Below are 25,217 nucleotides of genomic sequence, written 5' to 3' on the forward strand. Positions count from 1 at the left end.
GAATCTGGCTCAGGTAACAGCAGCTGGACGCCGGTGGGACACACAGCGGGCCCTCCCGCCTGCTGCTCCGCCCCCTCGCCTTGGTGCTATTACATACCTATTGTGTCTGTGTGGTCACAAACCTAGTATCGAGTTAATTTTAAATAGAAAAGGAAGGCAGGCATGTATCTGTAGAGTCTGTCTGCAGCCTTCTTACTTACCATCTCTGGTTCTCTCTGCCTCTGGGTCTCTGGTTACTATCTGGTGTAGTTCCCCGCGTGCAGCCCAACTTTGTCTCCCGCAACCACTTTCTTTGTGTTTTTACTGCCAAATGTATTTCTAGATGGTAGAGGCCCAACAGCACAATTATATACACGCTGCTTTCAGCAGTTGATTTTTCAGTCAATTAAGAGAAGAAAAGAAAAATGCAATTTTACTGTCTTTTATAAGTATCTACATAATTACTTTTCTTGGTGTCCTGTGTGTGTGTGTGTGGGGGGGGGGGGTTTATATTATTTTGGGGGGTATTGATTTCAGCCTGAATGACTTTAGTATTTCTTGTAACACAGGGACTGCTGGCAACAAATCCCTTCAGTTTTTGTTCATCAAGGAGTGTCTCTCCTTCAGTCTGAAGCATAGCCACCTGAACCTTACGTTTAGTGAGGGATATTGGTTAAAAAAAAAAAAAAAAGTCTGAGCTTTTACATGACAATCACTTCTTTATTTTGTCCTGATTTGTGAAGTATATTTTTGTTGGATATTCTAAGTGGACAGTTAGCTGCTCTCCGCACCTCTAGCCTGTCTTACATCATTACTGTTGAGATGCCAGGTAGCGAGGTGTCTGTCACTTCAGTGACATTGAAGGCATTTTTTCTGGCTGGTTGTTTTTAAGATCTTCTCCTTTGGTGTTCTGCATTTTTGTTTGTTTTCTTTGGTTTTTTTGTTGTGGTGCATCTAATTATGTGTTTTTATTTTTCCTGAATAGAATTCATTGGAATCCCTGTATGTATGGATATTGGAGAAGGGCAGGGGATCTTACCAGTTTTGGAAAATTCTCAGTCATTAACTCCTCCTCCCCATTTTTCTCTTTTCCTCCTGAGCTTCACCTAGCCATGTTAGATCTTGTGCAGTATTTTAACATCTCATGTTGGCTCAATCTCTGAGTTGCATAGAACTCCTCAAAGCTGTCTTCAAGCTCCCTAAATTCTCTCTTCTACTGTGTCTAATATACTATTAAACCTCTGTATCCAATGAATTTTGTATTTTATTATACTTTTCATTTCTAGGACTTTAAAATTTCATTTTAGAGACAGAACATGAGCAGGGGGAGGGGTGGATGGAGAGGAAGATGGAGAGAATCTCAGGCAGACTCTGCTAAGCACTAAGCCTGACACAGGGCTTGATCTCACGACCCTGAGATCATGACCTGAGCTGAAACCAAGAATCAGACACTTAACCAACTGAGCCACCCCAGGTCCCCCTCTGGGATTTTCATTTAGTTATCAGTATACGTGGTCATTTTTTATAATAACCTGCTTTTTTCACTTTTCAGAACCTTTTAAGTTTCTGCAAACATTTTAAATGCACTTCCTTCCTATTGTGTGCTAACAAATCCAGTATCTGAAATCTTGGTAGATCTCAATAAGGTATCTAACTCTGTGTCTACTCCTGCTTATTCTGGGTACTTGGTTTAGTTGTACATTTTTGTTTTTTGTTTTTTGCTTTTTTACTCTCAACTTAACTATCTTGGCCTTTATTTCTGGGAGTTCATTGGGGTTGAAAATAGGTCCTTTCAAGGATGAGTTATACTTGATTCTGAAGATGTTAGAAGTATAAGGCTGGGATCACACGAAGTTCTAGACATTGAGCTTTGGACCACTCAGATGAAATAAAGTTGGGTTGCAAACCCATGTGAGGGCTTGATTAGTATTAAACATTATCAGAGAAATTGCCCTCATCCTACTTATCACTGAATTTTGAAACCAGCAGTTTGCCCTATAGTCCACAAAGGGGGAGTATCCCTTGTTCATCCTAGATTGCTTGTCTTACCTTTTGGGGTTCCAGACTTACGTGGGGCTGGTGTCAGTCTGCATGTGACAGCCTTCACCAGACTGTTGGGCTAGGGAATGAGGAGTAAAAACTATCCGTAATGCATGTTCTGATTCTGAACTGGTAATAAAAACCTGAAGAATTTTCACACAGTTTTAGGTGACATTGGGGAACTACTTCTAGAACAGAAATACGAGGATATGAGGATATCTGTGAACTGCTTCCCCAGTGAAACCACCATAACTGGTGAAAATTATAAAAGTCGACCACCATCTCTAGACATTGTCCTAAAAACATACACAGATGAAGAGGCATTCTGACAAATGTTCTGGCAAAGGAAAAAAAGACAATGATTACCTTTGATTTTTATAAGTTACATTTGACTGTTAAAGTTGTTAAAGTAGCATATAAAAGAATAGAAATAGTATATATTACCTTCAGAGTAGTAGAGGAGAAAATAGAATGTGAAAAGAGTAATAATAATAGTCCTAAGGGAAGGCAAGAAGAGGGAAAATGATAGGACATATTGCACACTTAAAATGTGTGTGCTGAAATACTGAAAGACTATTAAATTGTTACGCTCTCGTTTTTGAAACCTGTGTATATATTCATTATAAGAGATACAGCTGAAATACAGACAGAAAAAAGCAAAACCATAACAAAAGAGACATTCAAATAACCAAATCTGGTGCTTTTCTTTTTTTAACATCATACAAAAGACTTGAAGGTAAAAGTAGAAATAAGAAGATCACCACACAAAGTTTATTGTACCAGAAAATAGAATAATTTACAAACATCTATGCAAGTAGAAACATAGCTAGCTTCAAGGTGTATTCCAAAACATTTCCACATTTACCTGGAGAAACTGATTTTACCATAGTGGAAGATTTTCACAGGCTTCTCTCAGTAACGGACAGCTCAGGCAAACCAAAAAAAAAAAAAAAAAAGACTTAAAGGTAAATGTTCCTGACTTTAAAATTTTATTAAGAGCATATTATGAGTAATTTTATGCCACTATAAATCTGATAACTTAAATATACAATTTCCTAGAAAGCTATGACTTAATAAAACTGGTTAAAGCAGTTGAACAATCCTATTTATTAAAGAAATGTAATCTGTATTTTAGAACCATCCCTTGAAGAAATATCAAGTCCACATCATTTTTACTGGCGTATTTTCCCAGACATTTAAGTTATAAGTAATATCAAACTTGCACAATTTATTCCAGAAAATGCAGAGATAAAGGCAGAGTCATTTTATGAGGTTAGCAAAAGCTTATTAGCACAACTAAAGATAGCACAAGAAGAGAAAATAAATGCCCAGCTTATTCATGTTCATAGGTGAAAAAATCCTAAACAAGATACGATCCCATAGTAAAGCCAAGGAGCCACTGTTCTTTTTGTGGGATATAATAGTTTGGAGACTTTAAAGACAACATCCACAATTCTTAGAGTTACATACTTAAGTATATAGCAGTGAGACAACAAAGGTGTGAAATTATGCCTTAAAATAAACAAAGTTGCTTCTCAGATAGCATATAGACCTGAGTTTACAGGAGTCTGTCATGTTATTGTCTCTTGTGTGTGTGTTTGAAATGTTTTCTAATACAAAAGAATGAAAACATTGGATTATATATCATTTTCTTTTTAATAAAAAGAAAGAAAACACATTATGAGGTGTCAGAAGCTAATGCCATGTGTGGACGGAAATGTGACAAGGCGGGGAATTCGTTTTTTCGGCATTTGATCTGGCCTCATCCAGAAGGGATCCCAAGCAGGGTGCATTTCAAGCGATGCTCTGTATGTGGCTTCGGAAGGCAGAACAAGGATGAGCTCCCGCTGAGCCGGAACATTCCAGAAGGATGGATAGAGTTCCGGGCCATCCTAGATTTCACAGCCAGAAACGGACCCGGTGCTGCTTTTAGCACTGGCTGAAGTTCAGTTTAGCTTTTACCCTCCATCGTCAGGATGAAGGGAAGTGATGTCCGTGGAAGAAGTCGGCAGAGTGTAAAGCAAACAACTGTACACAAACGTAAGATACTTGAAGTACTATTTACAGAAGCCACTGTAAGTGCAGTAGGGACAGGGAGTGCAGCTGCTCCAGAGAACAGTCTGGCAATTCCTCAAAATGTCAAGCGTAACTTTATCCTATGACCCCGCAATCCCCCTCCTGGGTGTGTGTAGAGATAAAGACCCAGATATACACACACTCAGGAGAAATGAAAACATACGGCTACAGGACAGCTCGTTCACGGGTGTTCCCAGCATCATCCTTCATACTGACCCGACAGTCGACACGTCCAAATGTCCGCCCCCATGAGCGGCTCAACTGATGACAGCGCTTCTGTACAGCGGAGTATTACTCAGCAGTCAGGGGCTGAAGTTCTGCGACCCGTGCCGTGCAGACGGACCTTGGGAACGTTCTGCTATGAAGGAAGCAGTCAGAAAAGGTCACGATTTGTAGGATTCCAGTTATGTGAAGTTATCCAGGCGAAGCGAACCCAGAGACAGGGAGAGACGAGTGGGGGCCAGTGTCGGCAGCGGGGGAACGGGGAATGCGTGCTAAGGGGGCTGGGTTTCTTTGGGGTAAGAATATTCTGCGAGGTGGTGGCGCTGGATAACCCTGCGGACAGATGAAAACCCATGAACTGTGCACTGGAGCAGGAGAAATAAGTCTGCTAACCTAAAAGGTGGGGGAAGGGTGGGTAGTTAAGAGAGAGACAGTTTGGGGCAAAGTGGTTTCGTCTCCTACCCCTCCTCACCCTGTCACCACCACCACCTAGACCCTTAAGTCTTCTGTCAAACTCAGGAAGATGTAGGATTTTTTTTTTTTTTTTTTCGAAATTTCATTGAGGAAGGAAAAAGCTGAGTCTGAAGCAGAAACAGTGAGAAAGCCCAGAAGTGTCACTTACCAACCCCCCGTGCCCCTGACCCATGTGCTGGTCCCTGGTGAACCTGGGTAAGTCCCCAGCCTGGAGGACAGAGGCTCCTCCTGCAGCTAATGGGGCTTGCCGGGGCAGAGGGGGGGCAGCCTCCCCAGAAGACAGCCGCCCCCTCGCAGACTCACCCGGCCCACAAGCGTGGAGCACACCCACCGACGGGCCAGAGCTGTGACTCTTCTAATCACCAAACCTCACGGTCGGAGCAGCCCCGAGCGCGGTTGCTCCGTCCGCCGCGGTGAGGACGATAACCTTCCAGGCCTACTGGCCTTCACTCACCTTCTGTTTTCTCTCCCCGCCTCCCTGTCTTGTGTTTCAGTGGCAGCTTCAACCCCCAACTCCACTGCTGGTGCAGCCATGAATTCTCTGACCTCTCTCGGGACTCTGCAAGGACTGGCGGGAGCCACTGTCGGACTGAATAATATTAATGCACTAGCAGGTACCATAAACAGTGAGTATTTGCTGCTCTGGTGGACAGCCTTCCCCCAAATTCTCCCCAGCAAACGGTCAGCGAGTAATGACCTGCAAAGGAGAGGGAACAGAGAGAACTAAAACTTGGGATGGAGCCGCGCAGCCGTTCCCGGCACACGCGGACTGTGCTCACTTTGCCTCCCAAAGCAGCCCCCTCCCGGCCTGGTCTCCCAGTGTGGATCCGTCCACAGGCGCCTGCGGCTGACAGAGAGGTGCAGGCTTCACAGCAGGGTGGTTTGGGTTTTGCTGTGGTCTCTTCTTCTGAAAGGCAGTGTGTTTTATTAGAGCAATGAACTAGAAGTCGGGACGCATGGGTCCAGTTCCCCAAACTGCAAAAATCGTGAGCAAACACCGGCCCACCCACCCCAGGTTTCAGAGTCCCACTTGAAAACAGAAAAGTTCTGGATTAGATGATCTCCTTGGTGTCCTCTTGCTCTAAAGATCTATGACATATAGAGAAGGAAAAGCGAGGCCCTGGAAAGAAGGAACTAGAGCGGAGTGTGGAGCCCCGCCGGCCGCACCCCCAGACAGGACTCCCTCCACAGCACCTCCCTCTCTGAAGAGAATGTCACCATGGCACGGCAGAGCCGGGCAGCTGGCGTACAGAATCCCTTCAGCCTGAAAGCTAGGGACTCAGGGAAGAACTCCAGGTTCTGTCCTGCACAGCTTGCCCATTTCTGCCATTTTGGATCTTAGAAGGGTTTGGGGGGTTGGTCGGAATAGGCCCCAGACAGAGAATAAGTCCTATTTTAGCCTTGTGCTTGGCACTGGCTCCTACAGCTGGGGAAAGTGATCCTCTGCCCCCAGAGAGGGACTTTGGCCTTTCCCTCAGTTTGGTCCTAAGTGGGGAGTAGCCCAGCCTAGGAGAGCCCAAAGAGATTCTGATTTGGGGGCCCAATGACTTACCATGCAGCCCGGGCAACCCAAGGGCTGCCCACTTTCAGCTTTCAGAAAGGGGTCCTTGGCAAGTTGGTTTCAGCCATGATCCAAGCAGGGAACAGTTTTTAAGAAGTGATCAGATGGTACACTTTCTTAAAAACAAAAAAATCCGAATAAGTATATATTTTAAAATCTCAAAAAGAATGCCTTGTAGTTTATTGAAAAAAAAAAAAATCTAGAACTTAACAAATGTTCAAGTTTTATTAAACTGCTATTCAGATGCTCTGGGAAAAACAGAAAGCGGGACTGAGTTTTATCAGACCATAGGCCAAAAAAAAAGAAAAAGATTATTCCTTCCAGATGGGACAGTCTTGATTAGCAAATAGTACATGAAGTGGGAACCATGTGACAACAGAATGTTTTATTCCAGTAAAACTGCCTCCAGCTCCCCAGTTTCCAACGGCCCGGGAGGAGCCCTCACTGCCTTGACTCCTGTTTCTGACTTGTTCTGCAGACGCTCCAACCCACTTCCTTCCCCTCGGTTGCAGACAAGTGTGTTTGCACACGTCCCTTCATGCTGCTTCTCTTGCCCCAGGACCTAGCTCCCCTAAAACAAGGACTTTGATTTGATCGCCTGCCTGTCCTGTCCTTGGTCTGCAAAGTAACAGGCCAGTGGGAATGGCTGTCCTCCTCAGCACGTGCTAATGACTGCTGTGTGCTGTCCTCCTGTCTGTGTGGTCCTGTCTCTCTCCATCCCAGTCTCTGGTGCTTTGCTGGTGTTTCCCATCGGTGCCATGAGGGACTAGCGAGGGGCTCTGTTGAAAGGCCGAGAAACCAGGGCTAGTTCTTGCCTGGGCTCTACATCACACCAATTTTGCTTCTGGCAAGGACAACACGCTTAAATTTTGTTTTCTAAATTTTTTGCGATTGGGGCACAGTAAGTACGGAGAGCTGACGGGGAATAGAGACGGTGTCTCATTTCAGAAAGCCCTTAGGGGAGGGCGTGAACCCGGAAAATGTTTAATTGCTCATTTACGAAAATCACAAACAAAACGACATTCCTTCTGATTTGGTTAAGGTTACTAGCACAGAGCTGTTTAACAAGCCCAACGTTGGCTCGGAGCTGGTCTTTCTTTCCTCAACTACCAAGAGGAATCCGAAATACATAGAGGATCCTCTTTCAGGCCGTTCTGCCTGAACGCAATCATGCTGTCGGTCCTACTGCGTGATTCTCAAGGTACTCAAGTCACCAGAACAGAGGCAGCTCCTAAAACAGTTGGCCACAGCTTCCATATCACTGCTGTTTCCTACCGTACTCAATCCCAGGAACAATGACACGCTACTGAAAGAAATCTCTGGTTGTCCAAATAGAGCCATCTCTTTCCCATGGATCAAGGAGCCAGGAAGAATGTAGGTAGATGGAATCCAATTAATTCCCAATTAGCTCATCTTTATGTAAATGTTACTACGCTCTTCACTGCCAAAGGGCCCCTCTCCTCCTCCCAAAATAAAGTTTTAGCTAGAAGACAAGTAACTCAATTAAACTCAAATCCGATATCCCATGTCTCCCCTTTATATATTCATGAATGGAGGGGCTAAAAAAAAGTAGAGTGGAAGCCTAAAGCTAAAAGCAAAAGTTGCCAAGATCAGAAGTAAGGACTGTGGGTGACTCCCTAACAGAGCTTTCAGTTCTGGATTATCTGAGGGTTCCCCAGACATGCTCTGTATCTAAGACATGTTTTGTACATCTGAACTAAGACCAAATATTTTTTGCAGGTATGTCCACTCAAGAGTCCGTATCTAACTTTATGTGTTGAAATACAGGTCAGGTGAAGTACCTGTTTTTCTTTGTTCAAATCACATCATTTTTCCAAATGGCTTACCATATAGTGCTTAAAATGAGGATTGTCAGAATGTAACCAGCACTTGGTGAACAGTCCTCATAGAAATAGAGTTGACCTTGAACAACACAGGTTTGAACTGTGCAGCTCCACTGAGAGGCAGATTTTTTTTTTTTTTTTCAATTAAAAAGGTGGAAACAAAATTCACCTGACCTGGATGATTTTAAAAGGGGCGGGGGGGTGGTACTGGAGAGGAAGGGAGTCAGGGGCCCCCAGTGACCTCTTCAATGAAACACCAGCCGTGTGTCTGGTCTCCAGTAAAGCTGCAAAGCCCAGGGAGGCACACTCCTAAGGCTCCTACGTGTCAGGGGCTGTAAACAGCCAGGCCCTTAGCCAACAAGGTTCTAGAGACATCGAGCTCTATTCCGTGCTGGCGGCAGAACACCCATCTTCAGCTGTGCCTGAGCAGCTCTGTAGGCTGCAATGCACACCTAGACTCTCACGCCATAGGTATAAGTAGAGTGGCAAGTCCCCACTCTCTCCCACTAGAATTCCTTCCCGCACAGGGATCCGGCTTCCCATCGCCGAGCCCCATGGTCTGCTGGTCTGTGTCCCCAGCACCTGCGCACAGTCCGGCGGTAACGAAACCAACAGCACTGAGCTGTGCCCAGCTCTCCAGACACACTGTACACCCTCCCCTCCCCTTCCTAGAAAAGAACGAGGCTGTTTCTTTGCATTCACACAAATACTGGGAGATGAGGCGAAGATAAGACTGAAAGGAGAAAAGTGAAGTTACTCCCCAGCCTTCAGCAGCCCTAAGAACACCAGCATGGAGGAGGAGAGAGGCCTGAGCAGGGTAGATGGGATTAGCCGGTGTCTGGGGGACTGTTTAATTAGGACACACTGGTTCAAGCTCTTTAAGAGCATTTATTGGGATGAGCGCAGACTCCTTCGCAGTAAGAAACGTGAAGCAGAGTCCCCAGGACCTCTGCTGGTCAGCACCTCGTCAGCTTATTGCACGTCTGCTAGATCTACCTGCAGGGATTTCGGTTTTCAAGAGGCCCGTCCTTCAGCCCCTCACCCCCGGGGCCGCGCGGGGTCTGTACGGAGGCGGCCGCATGCGGTCACTTCATCCAGTGCCCACTCCTGTCCCCGCAAGCCCCCAGGAAGAAAACCGGGCCTGAGGCTCGATGCGTTTCCTCTGCTGCTAAGCCTCCAGTATGTCTGTAGTCCTTCCGACCTGAGGGAGGGAGGTATCTGAGTGACAGAGGGATGCTGAGGGGAAGCAGAACCCCCACCCGCTCCGTGGTCTGGGGCTGGCGCCCGAGAACACGGCGGGCGCCCACGTGACCCGGGGTTGGATTCCTGGGATCATTTCTAAGCGAGCTCATCTGGTTCCCTGACCCTCCTTAGGCTTCTTGCTGGGTTTTGTGTTTCACTTAGTCATCTTGGCTATCTTTTTTTTTTTTTTTTAAGATTTTATTTATTAATTTGACAGAGAGAAATCACAAGTAGACGGAGAGGCAGCCAGAGAGAGAGAGAGGGAAGCAGGCTCTCCGCTGAGCAGAGAGCCCGATGCGGGACTCGATCCCAGGACTCTGAGATCATGACCTGAGCCGAAGGCAGTGGCTTAACCCACTGAGCCACCCAGGCGCCCCCATCTTGGCTATCTTAATAGCCCTAATCAGTTGCCCTAATCCATTCAAGAGTTTCCTTAATGTTTTCAGTGAGTTCTTCCCAGAAACGGGATCTCTCTCTTTTGAAATGTTTTAATCATAGTAAAGGCAACTGAAGGCAATAATGACGTCCCCACTTCCATCTGTTGAGCTCCTAGGAAAGTTCGCCCTTTGTAAAGTATTGCTTGTTCTGACCCCGGACTCGGGGCCCATGGGGCACAGTCAGCAACCATTCTATAGAGCCAGAGAGCAGCCAGGCGACAGGGAAAAAACCAAAGCGTGCGGGCCAGCAGTCCCCCACAGGAATGGCCGAGAGCCCGCCTACAGACGGGCGTCACTCCAATTACCTGGAACACAGGGTCGGAGCGGGCTGTCTTGGCAGAGTAACCCGTGACCTGGGGCCCGGGCTGATACCAGCGTGTGTCTGCTGCTGCTGCTGCCCTCGGCCCCGCTCTGTTTTGAGCCTCTCCTGCCGAGCAGCCCCAGTTCCCTGTTCCCTAACTAGGGTCCGGTCCCCATTCTGTCCTGTGCCTTCATTCTTCCCGGCTAGACGATGCTTCGATCGGCCTAGTCTCAGGCGCCATCCCTCAGCTGTTTCAGGGCTGGTGGGGCAGTGGCCGTGCACGGGCTCGCTGGGGACAGAGCTGCCTCCGGGACCCTGTCATCCGCCTGCTGAGAGCGCGGTTGTGTCCCTTTCTCCGCGAGCCCCCGAGCCGTCCCATGGCTCCTGCGAGCACCCAGGGAACGGACGTAGGTGCCGGGCTCTTCGCAGCCCTCGTCCCGCACGGCCTCCTGCAGCACGGCCACGGCCGGGAGAGACCTTCCGTTGAGAAGGACGCGCGTTCTTGCCAGTAGCAGCGTGCATGGAACCGCCGTGTGGCGTCTCGCTGTCGCGCCGCGTGCCGTCTGCTCGCCCGCCTCGGGAGGGGCGGCGTCCGCGCGCGGGGCTGGGGGGGGGGGGGGGCTCCTCGGGTCCTGTTGTGTGTTCACCGTTGTGACGACCGTCACGTCGCAGTGGCGTCTTCACGTGGCGTCGGGCTGTCGCTGTGCCGGCTGCATGCACTTGTGTCGTACTTGTGTCAAATGACTCTGCCTTCCTTCGGAAAGCACTAATGAACAGTGCTATTTCTCTTCTCTATTGTTGGGTTTTTTGTAAAGTTGCTCAAATGCTCTCAGGTATGGCGGCTCTGAATGGAGGACTTGGCGCCACGGGCTTGACGAATGGCACGGCGGGCACCATGGACGCCCTCACGCAGGCCTACTCAGGGATCCAGCAGTACGCGGCCGCGGCGCTGCCCACGCTGTACAGCCAGAGCCTGCTGCAGCAGCAGAGCGCCGCGGGCAGCCAGAAGGAAGGTAGGTGCCCGCCCGGCCCGCGGGGCAGAGGACCCTCGAGCGGGCGCCCACGAAGCCGAAGAGGAAGCCAGGGGGTCAGTCCCGCTCTTCCCGGGCTGGGTTCTCCTGGTTAGTTTCTGCTGAGAAACCCAACACGGCCAAGCCAGCGGTCTGCACCTCCTCCCCTCCTCGGACTTGAACTTCTTTTATCTCGCCGCGGTTCCGAGTGTCCTATTTACCTCCTCAGACACGCTTCTCCCCCGCTGCGTGCTTCTCTGCGGTTTCTAGTAGCTGCTGCCGTCTCAACCCTGCCAGGAGCCCCCGCCCGGATCAGCAGCAGGGCCGGTCTCTGACGCCTCCCCTGCCGTATCAAGTCCGCCCTCGTGGAGGGGGTCAGCCGGGGTCTTCCCAGGCATGTCGCAGGTAGCTCAGCCCCTGCCCCTGGCTGGCTGGCCTCTTGGCAGGTGACGGTGGCGGGCTAAGGACAGAATCCCCCGTCAGGATCAGCTGGGTCTGTGGCATGGGGGGGGGGGGGTCTCCTGAGGAAGTGAGTGCGTGATTGATGGGCTTGGTTCTCTGCCAGCCAGGCCGACTGAGTCTCAGGAAGTTAAGGCTAAGAATAAATTCAAGCTAATTATAAAACAGTTAATGAGCCAGTCCAGAGAGGGAGAGCATGTCTTTTCCTTTCTTGCTTTCGGTCTCTTCTCCTCAGTAGAAATTGCTTTAAAGCAAACTCGGCCACATGGTATTTTTTCTCTTCCGCACCTGTTGGGAGTGCGGCAGAAGAGGCTAGAAGAGGAAGGATGGCTGAGGAGGTTTTTACAAATTTCTTTCCCTTCTTTGCCTTCAACCTTACATTTCCAAAACGTTCTTGTCTGCGTACATTAAATATGGTATTCTAGGAGAACAGAATATTTTTTTTTAATCTTTTTTTTTTTTGGACACAGAGAGATCACAAGTAGGCAGAGAGGCAAGGCAGGCAGAGAGAGAGAGGAGGAAGCAGGCTCCCTGCTGAGCAGAGAGCCTGATGCGGGACTCGATCCCAGGACCCTGAGATCATGACCTGAGCCGAAGGCAGCGGCTTAACCCACTGAGCCACCCAGGCGCCCAAGAACAGAATATTTTAACTTTGTTGTGAACTTTAAAAGGGACAAGAGCTTTAAAGATACTCTTGTAAAGCAAAAAAGTCTTGCTTCCATTTGGAAATAAGGGATCGTTAAAAATGCAAGATACATGAAAATCTAAATTCTTCGTTATTTCAACTTTCTCTTTACTCGCCGCTGTGATGGCTAGTGTAGATTTTTTAAAACCCTGCACCGATCCTCAGGCTACTGTGTTTCCCTAAGCATGTGAGACCCTACGTCATAAATCCCATGCCTTCCCAAAAACACCTGCACGGAGGTCCCTCTGTCTGGGGTCTGACTACGGTGGCGACTGTGGCAGGAGGCGGATCTGTGACAGGATGTTCTTAAGAGAGAGCATAAAAGCCAGTTCCCTACGGGATTCTTAAAAGAATGCTGGCCACTTCTCCACTGTCCAGCAGAGCCTGGGCACAGGTGACGTGACTGTCGCTGAGAAACACCAGCCACCAGCCGAGTCGCCATGCACTGGTGCAAGGATCAAGTGTGGGCCCTGAGACGACTTTCCTCTGCTGCTTCACCGCAGCCCACTGCCCCACATTTCCATGCCTTGACTTTGGAGGGGGGGGGGGGGGTTGCCTGTGTAGGAGCTAACCTTCTGGGATTCGTGTGAATAATGGCTGCCAGCCCAGGATCACTGACATTTAAGTATGGAGGCTACCAGCAGCATGGTTTAGTTTTGATTTTGTGTGTGTGTGGTGGTGGTATTTTTGGTTTGTTTAGCAATTTTAATCATCTCCCACCTTCTCATACCTGTCTTCTGATCACCTTTCACCCAGTTGTGTGCTCAAGAGATTTAATCTTAGTATCAGTTAACCACAATATAATTTTCAAAGCAGGTTATACTGGGAAGGGGGAAAAAAAAATGAATTCCACAGCTAAACAGATTTTTAGATTTTTCTGCTCCACAGTTTTATCCTTTAGTTAAGAGAGTTGAAAGTCAGGTTGATGCACTTAGTCATGTACCCTAGTATGTATTTTCCCACAGGAAAAGGAGCCGGGCTGGCTTTGGTGGTGGTATTTTAAAGATTTTTTTTTTTTTTTAATTTATTTGACAGACAGAGACCACAAGTAGGCAGAGAGGCAGGCTGAAAGAGAGAGAGGAAGAAGCAGGCTCCCTGCCCAGCAGAGAGCCCGATGCGGGACTCGATCCCAGGACCCTGGGACCATGACCCCAGCCGAAGGCAGCGGCCCAACCCACTGAGCCACCCAGGCGCCCCGGTGGTGGTATTTTAAAGCAGCTTTGATACGTTCCCTAGCTAAAGCTTCTGAAGGGTTATGGCATCCCTACTGACCTCAATCCAGAAAAGATGACCACCTTTCCGGTGACTCCTGAATAGCCTCTGACCTCTAATTGATTTTCAGGAGGCAGTCACGCACACACAAGTAGGTAGAGCCTCAGGAAGGCCACCAAGCAGTGGGGGGGGGGGGGGGGGGGTGCTGGTCATTGGCCACAGATACCCCAGTGCTCTATGCTAGACCTGGTGCCCTATGAGAAACAGGAAATGGGAGCACCCAGCCAGCTGGGACCAACACTCTAACAGAGAACTCCAGTAAGTTAAAGTGACAGGTACTGGGAGAGATCCGAGGAATGCATGACTTGTCAGCAGGTTCTTACTAAAGGGAAGGCTGAGGTGGATACACAGGTGGACCCCTCAAAAACGTGTTCTTGTGTTTCTACCCTTGGTGTCTGTTGCAACAGCCGCCTTCATTGCACGGAAGAGAGGTTTTCCACATCGAGTCACCTCTTTCTCATTTTAGTGTTCACAGTTTTGGCAGTTTGCAAAATCATACGCTTTCTGTGTGATGAAAACTGGGAGGTCTATACTAGGAGATGCTGGTGGCACTTTGACCTGAGAAAATGGTGAACAAAGGACAGAGTCTCCTTAGATTGACCTTTTTCCTATTTTCTTGGCCCCCCTATGTGGCACAGATACAATCGGAACGTATGGCATTCCAGAATACCAGGACTATCCACGTGTAGCCAGTAATCGGACAGAGTGCATTAAATTGCATTTTCTCCCCAGGATGCAGGAGTTGAGAGTGGGTCCCCTAAATCCTCATTTGTACATGTCGATCTTTTATTGAGAAGGAACACGAAATCTGGATGGTGCCAGATTTGCCGGGTACATACTGCCGAAGCCGAGCCTGGCCTAGTGGGGCTCTGTACAACCCTTTCCGGTGTTTCGGTTTTGCACCTGTTCGTATTGTGATTGATTTTTTAAGAATTTTTTTAAACCAGGAAACATTTGGGGACCTAAGACGTGCAACTGTGTCCCTTGAATTACAGACTGCCTCGTTGGCACTAGAATGTGGGTATGTCCATGGGAATTTTGAGCAACACACAAAGTTAAAGTAGTCAGGTTGACAGAGAAATGCTTGCTTTCCGTGGCTTCAGAAGCTTGCCGCCAGAAGACATCCTCAGGAAAAGTCCCACATGTTTGTGGGAAGAAACGTAGTTTGACTCTTCTTTACAAAGATGCTTTCTGTCCTTTATTTTTACAAAGTTATTCTTACCCTAGCTTTACTCTTCTTAGACCCAAATATTAGCCACCACGCCCAGCCCTGCAGCCCACCTCCCCCGGGGGGCCAGTTAAGGGTGCAGGAGTCAGATGCCAAGGTTACTTCACCAGTTTTGTGAGCACCCTTCCCTCCCAGACCCCACGCCCAGAACTCTGAACGTCCAAGAGACATCCAGCCCCGGGCCTCTCCAGACCAGCAGTGGGGGGAAAGCTCTGTAACTACCGCAGGCACCTTGGACCTGGCAAGTTGGATGACCACCTTCCATCAGGTCATTCAGATTCCCTCCTTCTCACCTTGCGATGGCTCCGGGCAGGTGCTAGAGAGATGGCGAATGAGATGGGAGAACAAGGAAAGAGCTGACCTCTCTAGCCAGTGTAGCTAAGAGGACCTTCCATACTCTGCCCTTTCTTCCTCTTCCTCTGGAAAGCGATGGCTGAGCTTGAAGAGCATGGCTGAGCCTGGTCTCTGACTAGCTCCTGTACCTCATGCGTTCATTTCCAAGGCTAATCCCCAGGGGTATAATTCCTCTCACAGCTGTGAACCTCTAACTACCTATTTTTTTCCTGCCTTGACTCACTGCCAGTCATTTCTAATAAAAATGATTATTAGACTGTGTGTTAAGAGATTTGGCAAATCAAAACTGGATGGATAATTAGGTAAATGATTGAGAAATCCAAGCAACATTACTGCTATATCCATTATTCTAAATTGCTGCAATTTGCTAGAATGCACAGGATACTCTCAACTCCAAGAGGTTCGTATATACATACCACAAAACACAGCCACCCGGCAAAAACCCAGTCCAGCATTCTCCTTCCCACCTCGACCCCGCGGGGGTCACCCTCAGCCCCACGAAGAAGACACTGAAAATACGGACACTAAGCAAATGTGAGCCACAGAAGATGATCCCCAAAAAGACCCTGTCGCTGACCAGTGTCTTTGGAAATCAGGAACATCTGAGGGATGATTCCTGTCTTGAAAGACATTGCACATCTGACATTTACCCATCATCTATCTCCTTCCATTCTAGTACGAGAGAGGAAGGCAATGCTTAGCCTGTCTGATGTGAAAGCAGCCCTAAGAAGAGGCCTTGGGAACTAAGAAGCGAAGAATCCCTGACTCTGATTTTTTTTTTTCCTCTTCAGGTCCGGAGGGTGCAAACCTCTTCATTTACCACCTTCCGCAGGAGTTCGGAGACCAGGACATTCTGCAGATGTTCATGCCTTTTGGAAACGTTATCTCTGCTAAAGTCTTCATTGACAAACAGACCAATCTGAGCAAGTGCTTTGGTATGCAAAAGAAACCAAGCCAGAATGTGACAGTAACTTCCCCTGGGTGGTGCTGTTTCTTGGCCTTTTGGATCCATGTGAGCCGATCGGGCCAAGCCCTTTAATCCAAAGCAGAGGAAGGGGCTCTAGAAAGGAAGCATCTGGGAAACGACAGTAAATGCCCGCGCGTTAGGTGACAGTTGTGTGCTGTGCTACTAGTGTCTGACGACGCGCATCCGGTTCTCTCTCACTAGACAGCAGCGGGGGTTTCTTCAGGCCCCACAGCTGGAACCACAACCCTGAGCAGGTGGAAACACAGCCAAGAGACGGGGGTGGTTTGGGCTGCCCTGCTACAGGGCGGCACTGTAGAGACACTTTGCCACGGATGCCACAGCCTTCTAGGTTCGGGAGGCATCAGGCATTTGTGGAATCGGGTAGCACGTTGTATGGGGAGGCTGCCTGCAGTCTCACAAACCTTCAGGGAGACGGGTCCCTTCACAGCAGGGGTGTGGCCGGGCCACCCTCAGCACTGCAGACACCCCCCCCCACCCGGAGCACAGGACAGGGAGCTGGTGTCTCTCATGGCCCCGTGGAATGCTGTGTTATGCTGATTCGGGAGCCGGAATTTGGGCTGATGGGCTCTGCACAGCCTGCCCCGAGTGGACGCAGAGCCCAGGAAACGCAGGCATTCAGAGAACGCTGGAAAAACCCAGCTCCTCGGTGGCCTGGGCTGTCATGATTCCCTCTTTCCTCACGCAGCCTGGACTCTGCCTCCTGAGGCAGTCTGTGCTCCCCGGGAAGGCACACTCTCCGCTTGCCCTCATGTTTTAGAAGCAGGCGCACAGAGCATTCGTTAATTCTATTTCTTGTTTTGCTTTTTGAACCCCTTTAGTCTCCAAAGTGGTTTAGAGGCTAGACTGTTCAGATTACAGATGACCTGCCTGGCAAGTTCTGGGCCAGCCTGAGCTCCAATGTTTGCCTTCCTCCAAATCTAGGAATCCGTGTAGGTGTAGGCCTAACGGCACAGAACAGTGCCGCAGAGCGGGCCAGAGGAAGGACAAAGAACTAAATGCAGTGGAGAGAAACATCAAAGGTGCTAGGAATGGTACTCAAACACAGCATCTGGCTACTGGTAATGGGCACTGGATGCAAAGAGAATGTTTGGGCTTCTAAAACCCCGTTATCGTCCTGTCTTTCTAATCTCTGTGCCATCACCCAGGAAGGTCTGAAGCCTCTATTGTTAGAAGAATTAGTATGTCCGCCACTGAAAGTCACTGTTTTTACCCAACTGGAAAGGCTGTCTCCACTATGACAAGCACATAACACCCCCCGCCCCGTGATGGTTCACCAACGAGTGACATGGAAAGGGAGCTGTTCCACTGAGGCGTGTGTGCACTCGGTGGGAGCTTACCACGCCGAGCTGCCCCGCGCGAGGTTCTGGGCCAGACTTTGACTCCTCGTCACGAAGCAATGCCCTGGGCTTATCTGGAGATTGGAAAGGGGTTGTGCTTCAGGGTCTGATTTTGAGAAAAATACTTAGTGCCTTGAAAAGAGATGAGATTGGTCCACATGCTCCTCCTCCGAGGTATAATAATGCAGGCTGCACCCATGAATGTGGACAACTGTATTTAGTACTGTGCGCTGTTGTCCGTTCTGATCAAAAGCCGCAGTATCCCAAACCTACATTTCTCAGGGAGCCGGCCTAATTGGGGGGGGGGGTCCCCAGATTTGCTAGTCTTAGGTAGCCCATTCTTCCATGCTCACCTCTTGGCCAGATTTCGTTATCCATTTCACCCTTGACCCATTTCCATTCTTTAATCATCTTGCTGCTTCTGGATAAAGACCTAGAAGGAAAGGAGAAACTCAGAGCCAAAATCTTGGATTCGAGAGCACACACACTGGGAATTAGATTTAGTAAAAATCTGTCCCACCGTTTTGCAGTACAGCCTGCCGACGGAAAACTTGTCTGCATTATACCATATGCTCATTTTTATCAGCTGAGAACTCTGCTAAAGGTATAATGATGTCCTTCTCTTCCTCTGGTTTGTAAAGGAATTTGCTCTTTAGCTTTAGCAGATAGGTGAAGAAGCTTAGTATAGAACCTTCTGAACAGCTGATGTTGAGAACTGAAATTCACCCAGTGTAACTGCTTCCTTTCAACACCAGAAGTAGGGACAGCACAAGCTCAACCCCTAAACATGGGCATTAACTGCAGAAAGCTGTGTGTCCCCCACCCTCAGGGTTAGAGCAGACTCTGCGATCAGAATTCTGTTTCTGGGTCTTTGCAGACCGTCACTGCTCTTTCTCAAAAGCATGCGCTCCCTGCCATTTTGGTGGTGTTAGTACAGATGAAGGTACTGGGAAGTCTGTGAGGATGGCTCTTAACCCCTAAGCTGTTCAGACTCTTTATTCTTAGGGGGTATAAGGTAGCAGTTTCCAGTCTGCTGAATGCAGTGGCGCTTTGAAAATGGAAGTTGATATAATGAGAAAGGGCCAGCATTTCCCTAGGTCCCTAGGTCCCTAGGTCCCTCTCAGAAAGAACTCCACAATGTTAAAAATCAAGTACAAATACCGTAGAGTTCAGTTCACTAACGGACCCCATCCGACAGTCGAGCAGGTGTGGGCTGTGTGGGTGCAGGTGGAGAACTGGGATGAAAGTCAGGGTCTCTGCAGGGGGCGGTGACCAGCCCTGCCTTTAAACTGCACCTGATTGGGACACGCAAGCCCCTGGGGACCCTGCGAGCCCCAGAGGATCTATGCCTCCGCCTCTGGGAACACTTAGGCACCAGGGGTTTTGTCAGAAGGACTCCAAGGGGCCTGAAACACAAACAGACCTAACTGAGATCAGTAAACAGACCAGGAGTCTGAGAGTCTGAGATTTCGCTTTTCACAGAGGAGGGGTTTGCTCTCCTGATCCCAAATTCCCAGTCCGACCAGCTCTGTTCACCACTTCTCAGTGGACATACCCAGGGGTGGCCATAAAACACACCCCACCCATCCACAGCCGCCCCCCCCCCCAGAGAACTGAGCATGCGCCGAGCCCACAGGACGCTACCCCCCACGTACAGCCCCCCCCCCCCCCCCCCCCCACCCGCCCAGTGACATCCTGCTCCCTCCCGTCTCTTCCCCTGCCTCTCCCTGGTGACCGCCGTGTCCTTCCCCTTGTGTCTTCCAGGCTTCGTTAGCTACGACAATCCGGTGTCCGCACAAGCTGCTATCCAGGCTATGAACGGCTTTCAGATTGGCATGAAACGCTTGAAGGTCCAGCTGAAGCGCTCCAAGAATGACAGCAAACCTTACTGATCCCAACCCCCGAGGCTCCCTGCTCTTATTTTAGCTTTCTTAGGGTAAGTCCCACAAGCCAGCCTGTTCTCAACAGGAAAGGCAGAGGAGGACCACATTACCAACTTTTACCAAGAGAGACGGTTATTTTTACAATAAGGCCTCCATGTCCCCTCCCCGTGGCCCCACACCCAGTTCGCCATAATTAAAAACTTGGGCTACCTTGTTTCTATCGAGTAAAACTCCTTTTCCAGTTGTGCCACTGTATTTTCCTTTGTTTTGCAATTTGAATCTCCTTTTACCTTTTCTGTTTTGTTCTCATTTTTTGGCTTTTTTTTTTTTTTTTTTTTTTTAAAGAAAACCACACATGAATAAATGACATCTTGAGAGTTTAAAAGGCTAACAAAGGCTAACGTGCAATTCTAACTCTGAGAGCCCTGGTGCCCCAGAGCACTGCCTGGAGAATTCACCCCTCCTGCCCGCGCCCACCCCCCTAGGAGGGCGCCAACCGTTTAGAGGTTAAGGTGGTGGCATAGCACGAGAGAGAAGCCAGGAGAAGCACTTAAAACAATACAAACATCTTTCCACTACATTTGGTTTGTTTTAACAAGTAGGATATTATTTTAGGGTTCAAAGAAACATGACATTTATCGGTCAGATTATTACACTGGTTGTCTATTTTGTTATTGTTTTATTTTAGTTTTTAGAAAGGATTAATGTAAAAAAAAAAGATTTAGAGATCTGTTTCTTAAAGCTACAGGGTTTAAAAATAAAATAAAAATGAGTGAAAATACTTGATGTTTCTTGAAAGATAAATTTAATAATAAATAAATAATACATAAATACATAAATAAAAAAGAAAGCCACAGGCCTGTAAATTTTATTTGTAAAAAAAGCATTTCTATTTTTGTACAAAATTTTTACTGCCTCAGAAATAATGGAAGTTATTTATTGCCTATTGTTAACTTATTGGGTACCTAAAGAGCAGTTCTCTGTGCTAGCTAGAGCCTTTTGAAGTAGTCTCTAGAGGAATCGTTCTAGGAATGGGCTTTTTTTCACCGTTGAACCCTAGGCCTACAGTTCATGCTTTTCCCTCTTGTTGTTTGTATCTGTCTGACGATTTTGTTCGTAGCTTCCATGATCTATCTAGTTTATAGTTCAGTCGTCTGACTCTCCTCCCCCGTATGTCACATCCGTTGAACCTGGACCCCCCCCCCCCCGCCTTGTCCCTCCCCAGCCCCCACCCCAAACCTCCCGGAATCCATCCCCTCTCCTCCTCCGGATGGATTCTCTTGGGGTTCCATTGTGCTGTGGATAAATATCGTAAGAAATGCAAATTACGGGAATGGCTCGTAGACTCCCTGATGACCTAAGATTTGCATTAGTTTTTCTCCTGCACCCTTAAGAGTGATTTTGTTGCTGCTGCGTCGATTCTGTGTAACTTTTTCCTCTCCCTTGTTTTCTCCCTAGACATCTTCATGCCCGTTAGTTCACCGTTTGCCTAGCATGTCCCTGTGGCGTCTCAAAAAAAAAGTTTCATCGTCCCGTCATTGTTTCTGATGTCTTTCTGACCTCACATCACATTTGGTTCTCCTACTGACCTTTGATCTAGTTTGACCTTTGAAATTTGCATGTGACCTCATCTAGCTATGAATTCTGGGAAGTCAATGTGAAAAACATTGCTGCATTCATGCAAGACTGAAATTTATTATTAGACAAATTAATTATAGAAAAAAAACCTGTGGCAAAAACGTTTCTTTCTTATTTTTTTTTTTCTTTTCATAAAACAGACTTGAAAGTATTATACAGGGATTGGCATTCTTCCCGGTCACTGGTAACAATAGCAATATGTGTCCAGGGACACAGAATGTTGGTTTCTAACAGACTACTTCCAAAAACAGTTTGAGAAAAAAACTGTCTGATTTTAAGTCTCTAGAGGTCTGTAATAGTTTTTACATTTTTCAGGCAGTGTAAAGTTTTTTGATAAGGCCATTTTAGGTGGCTCACTTTCTCATTAAGATATATATATAGAACCACTTTTTGTAGATTAGTATAAGAAAAATATTTACCCTGTTTTGGGGCAAATGCTACCTATTTGTGTCACCTTTTGCTGAACTGACTCACAGTTAGACAATCCATGGTTTAATGCACATGAAATTACCTATATTTTATACTGTTTCAATGTACAGGAGAAAGGTTACTGTAAACTGTGTTATGTTGGTGCTTCTGTGAATTAAGTTGTGGTTTCAATCATGAGTCTTATGGTCTTAATGTTCTCTGTTGATAAGACAAGTTTAGAATTGGTTTACTTAAAGAATTTCAAAAAAAAAAAAAAGTTTGCTTAAAAAAAAAAATTTCATGTGAGGGAAAAAAAAAAAAAAACCCTATTCCAGAATAAGTTTTGTGTTGGCTTGTAAAGCATTGATGTCATTTTTTTTTTTTATTATTGTGGACTATTTAGATGTGTTTGTGTTCAGCAAAATGTGATTTTTTTTTTCTTTTAAAGAAAAAAAGTGAAAATATATAGTGCCAAATTCCAAAGGTACTTCCTTCCTAAAGCTTCAGTGTGTTTCTTGTGAGAAGTAATTTGATAACATGGGTATTTTATTATGTGTTTTGTATAAATCCCTAATATTTAAAAAACAAAAAACAAAAAAAAAGAGGTTAAAAAGTTTGTTAACTTGCTATCCTGTGGTCTTGTTGCCTGAAATTGTTATTGTTTGTTATTTCTCTATGATGTTTTTTGTAAGACATTGTATAAGTGCCCATGTCTCACTTTTTTAACCGCTCTGCACATCAATGCTGTGACGGCAACCTCACGATGTATTTCCTTCATGATATATGGAAACCTCTAAGGTGAGAAAGTTTTGAACTTCTAACCCTTTCTACCCAGAGCTGTCTGGAGCGTTGGTAACTTTTTATACCATTGTCATTTTTGTTTGTTCCAGGGTGTTTCTAATTTGGATCCCTCTCCCCTCCCCACCCCCATACATCTTTGAGGTTTGGGGATTTTTTTGGGGGGGTTTTTTTTTTTGTTTTTTTTTTTGTCTTTCCTACCTTTTTTACCTATTCGTTGAGATCCAAAAGAAACAAAACTCCACAAAGCAAATCCAAAGGGAAAAAAATATATTTTCATCATCTCTGTTTTTTGTTGTTTTTTTTTTTCTCCCTACACCACTTTTTTTTCTTTTAGTTTTGATTATTTCTGGTCATTTAAAAAAAAAAAAAAATGAATGTGCTGCTGAAATTCCTTCTCTGGTTTTAATTAGAAACAGTTGATTGGATAAAACTTCTAAGGGGGACATTAGGTAGATTCAGCACCTACATTAACCTTGAATCTATATGCTTTTGAGATCAGGTGTAGGGGTATGTTCTAGTTCAAAATATTTTTATATACCTTCCAGTTAAAAGACTTTGTGATGAAGTAGTATTTTGAGGGATTTTGTTTCTTAAATACTCTCAGTTAATGATGTTTCTAATCAGCCACTGTGCTGGGCATTCTCTGATCCCAGGAGATACTTCTGATTAAGCGAGGTGTCTGGGGTTAGAAGATGACAGTCCTTTCGTTTCCTGCCTTTTTATTAACTTTATTAATTGAAATCACTGAAAAGGGCCTGAACCATCTAAGTCCAACTCTGTTCTCTGTCACAGTTTCTGACCAAATACCTAGCACCAGATCCTGCTGCCACTCTGTAAAGTGCCATAGTACTCTGACTTCGACTTCACGTTGAACAGATCTCTTGCTGTCTTGACAAACCCCAGTGTCATCCCCTGAAGCCCCAACACAAACACCTGCCTTCTTGAAAGCAGGCGCTGGAAGCTTCTTTATCTCTAAAGGAGTTCAGAAACCCCTGGCTCCCGCCCCTTCCTCTCTTCCCGCTCACTGCTCTGTTCAGTAACACATGTACGGATGTGATAGCCCTGGGATGGAAAGGACTAGCCTCTAATGATGCAAAAAAAAAAACAAAAAAACAAAAACAAAAAAAAAAGACACAAAAACTAAACACAAAACAAGTTTCCTTCTTATAGCACATGCACTTACAATGAAATGATTTGTATTATCCTCACACGTGTTTACTACTGCTGGGGCCTTCCTTCATCCTTTGAGGGCTATTTTGTACTTCCTGCAGCCATCAGCTTAATGCCGGGAGTTCACGCACATCTCTCTGTCACGCACAGCATAGGGTGGTTTGCGGGCGCGCAGCACACGAGAGAACACCACCTGAATTTCCAGCTCTCCTCTTCTTACTCACCCGCATCTCCCCAAGAGGAGCCTGAGTGCCGGTGACAAGAGGCTCAGGATGGGCATTTCACATTGGGTGTTTCTTATTTTGCAGGTGACCAAAAACAGGACATGTTGGGGGGAAAGTCGGGGTTTTTGTTTTCTTGGGTTTTTGGTTTTTGTTTTTTGGTTTTGTTTTGATTTTTTGGTTTTTTTTTTTTTTGGCATGTTTGCATTGTTTAAAAGCTGACCCTCCTCAGAGACAAATTGTCCTTTTACTCACTTTATCTTTTAATATCAAAAGGAAAAAAAGCTGCCAGGGTGCAAAGGGCCTGTGCCAGAAGGAAAAACACACAGGGAAACTGCTTTTTTTTAAATCAAGTGTAGAGAATAGTCGTTTTTACACTAAATTAGAGAATTGTGATAAAATGGCAGTCCTCAAAGGCGTAACAAGTTCATCTTTCTTTCACCATAGGGGTTATAGTTCTTTGGCTTGTGCTACTCTGGACTCATTTTACTGTTTGTTTTTATTATCTTAAGTGCTAATTAACAAGAAGAAATAAAATTTTAAAAAAACCTGTAGTTTCATTACCTTTTTGAATAATGTCATACAAAAAAATGTATTTGTGTTTTTTTGTGCTGTGAGAATTGTTGTTTGTAGATTAATAATATCATTTTGTTTAGAATTACAAAATAGTTTTTAAATATTGTCTGAGAAAAGCCAAAGTTAATGCAACCTAGTGGAAACTGTAAGACCATTTGAGTATTGTTCGTTTTATTGATGCATTTGGATTTTGTTGTTTGATGGAATTTGAGCCAAAAAAAAAAAAAAAAAAAAAAAAAAAAAGCAGGCTTTCCTATTTCTACAACTGATTGTACTTACGCATTTTGTACCAGTGGAACTTTTTATACTGGAGATTAAAAAAAAATGGAAATTTTTGTGGCTTACTCTAGTGGGCCCCCTGACAATGACTGATTTCAAGTTTGATTTCTGACTGATAGAAAGAAAGTTGCTTTTCTTTTGAGAATTAAAAACTTTGGCTTGATTTCTTTTTTCCCTTTGCTTATATCTAGCATTAGAATTTTGTCTTAAAGATACAGCGGTAAGTTTCACTTTTTATTCTGTATTGTGCAGTTACACAATAAGGTAATTAGATTTAGAAGTACTCAGTCACTTTAAGTGGATAAATGTATTAGTTACAACTTTAGGGGTTTGCTTTTTTGCTGTTTAGATCAAAGTTTTTTCTGATTCTTCTGTCCTCATTGTGAACATAACCGTGTAGTTGAGACAGTCAAACTTATTTTTGTAACGTATGTTATTGTGTGATGCAGTTTTTTGCTTCTGTCTCCAATATTAAACCATTTTCCTAATACTTGTTTCTCTCTCTGCGTGTTGTATTGTTGGTAGTCATTATGTGTTGGTGATACATCTACACACCTCACTGTTTCACGTATCTGTTTTTTTTCCTGTATGTTGTGTAAAAAGATACAGTCGATTCCACCTAAGTGAATATCTGATTTGGGGAAAGGGGAGACTGCACACCAGCCACCTCTGATTTCTGTACAACAGCCCATTTTAATCCCTGCTTCCAAGACTGCTGCTTCTTTCTCTCCT

At 46.1% G+C, this 25,217-nt stretch overlaps 1 protein-coding gene and 1 long non-coding RNA gene across 17 annotated transcripts in view; one reads left to right on the forward strand and one right to left on the reverse strand.

The window, feature by feature from the left end:
* The window catches only part of CELF2 (CUGBP Elav-like family member 2), a 507,218-nt gene extending 482,243 nt beyond the window's left edge, over window positions 1-24,975 (forward strand). For 8 of the 16 annotated variants that reach the window (XM_059404082.1, XM_059404086.1, XM_059404079.1 and 5 more), the window contains 4 exons: window positions 5,286-5,417; window positions 10,992-11,189; window positions 15,976-16,119; window positions 19,274-24,975. In XM_059404082.1, the coding sequence (XP_059260065.1) occupies window positions 5,286-5,417; window positions 10,992-11,189; window positions 15,976-16,119; window positions 19,274-19,401 (602 nt within the window). In that variant the 3' untranslated portion in view covers window positions 19,402-24,975. The remainder of the gene's footprint in view (window positions 1-5,285; window positions 5,418-10,991; window positions 11,190-15,975; window positions 16,120-19,273) is intronic. The other 8 variants (XM_059404074.1, XM_059404078.1, XM_059404073.1 and 5 more) reach the window with 5 other exon arrangements.
* Window positions 16,138-17,976, reverse strand: LOC132020051 (uncharacterized). Its single transcript, XR_009404907.1, has 3 exons — window positions 17,863-17,976; window positions 17,510-17,583; window positions 16,138-16,259 (listed from the first exon to the last, which is right to left on the reverse strand). It is a non-coding gene; the product is annotated as an uncharacterized LOC132020051 (long non-coding RNA).
* Window positions 24,976-25,217: the final 242 nt, after the last annotated feature.

This window comes from Mustela nigripes, chromosome 6, assembly GCF_022355385.1.
Source record: "Mustela nigripes isolate SB6536 chromosome 6, MUSNIG.SB6536, whole genome shotgun sequence".
Lineage (NCBI taxonomy): Eukaryota > Metazoa > Chordata > Mammalia > Carnivora > Mustelidae > Mustela > Mustela nigripes.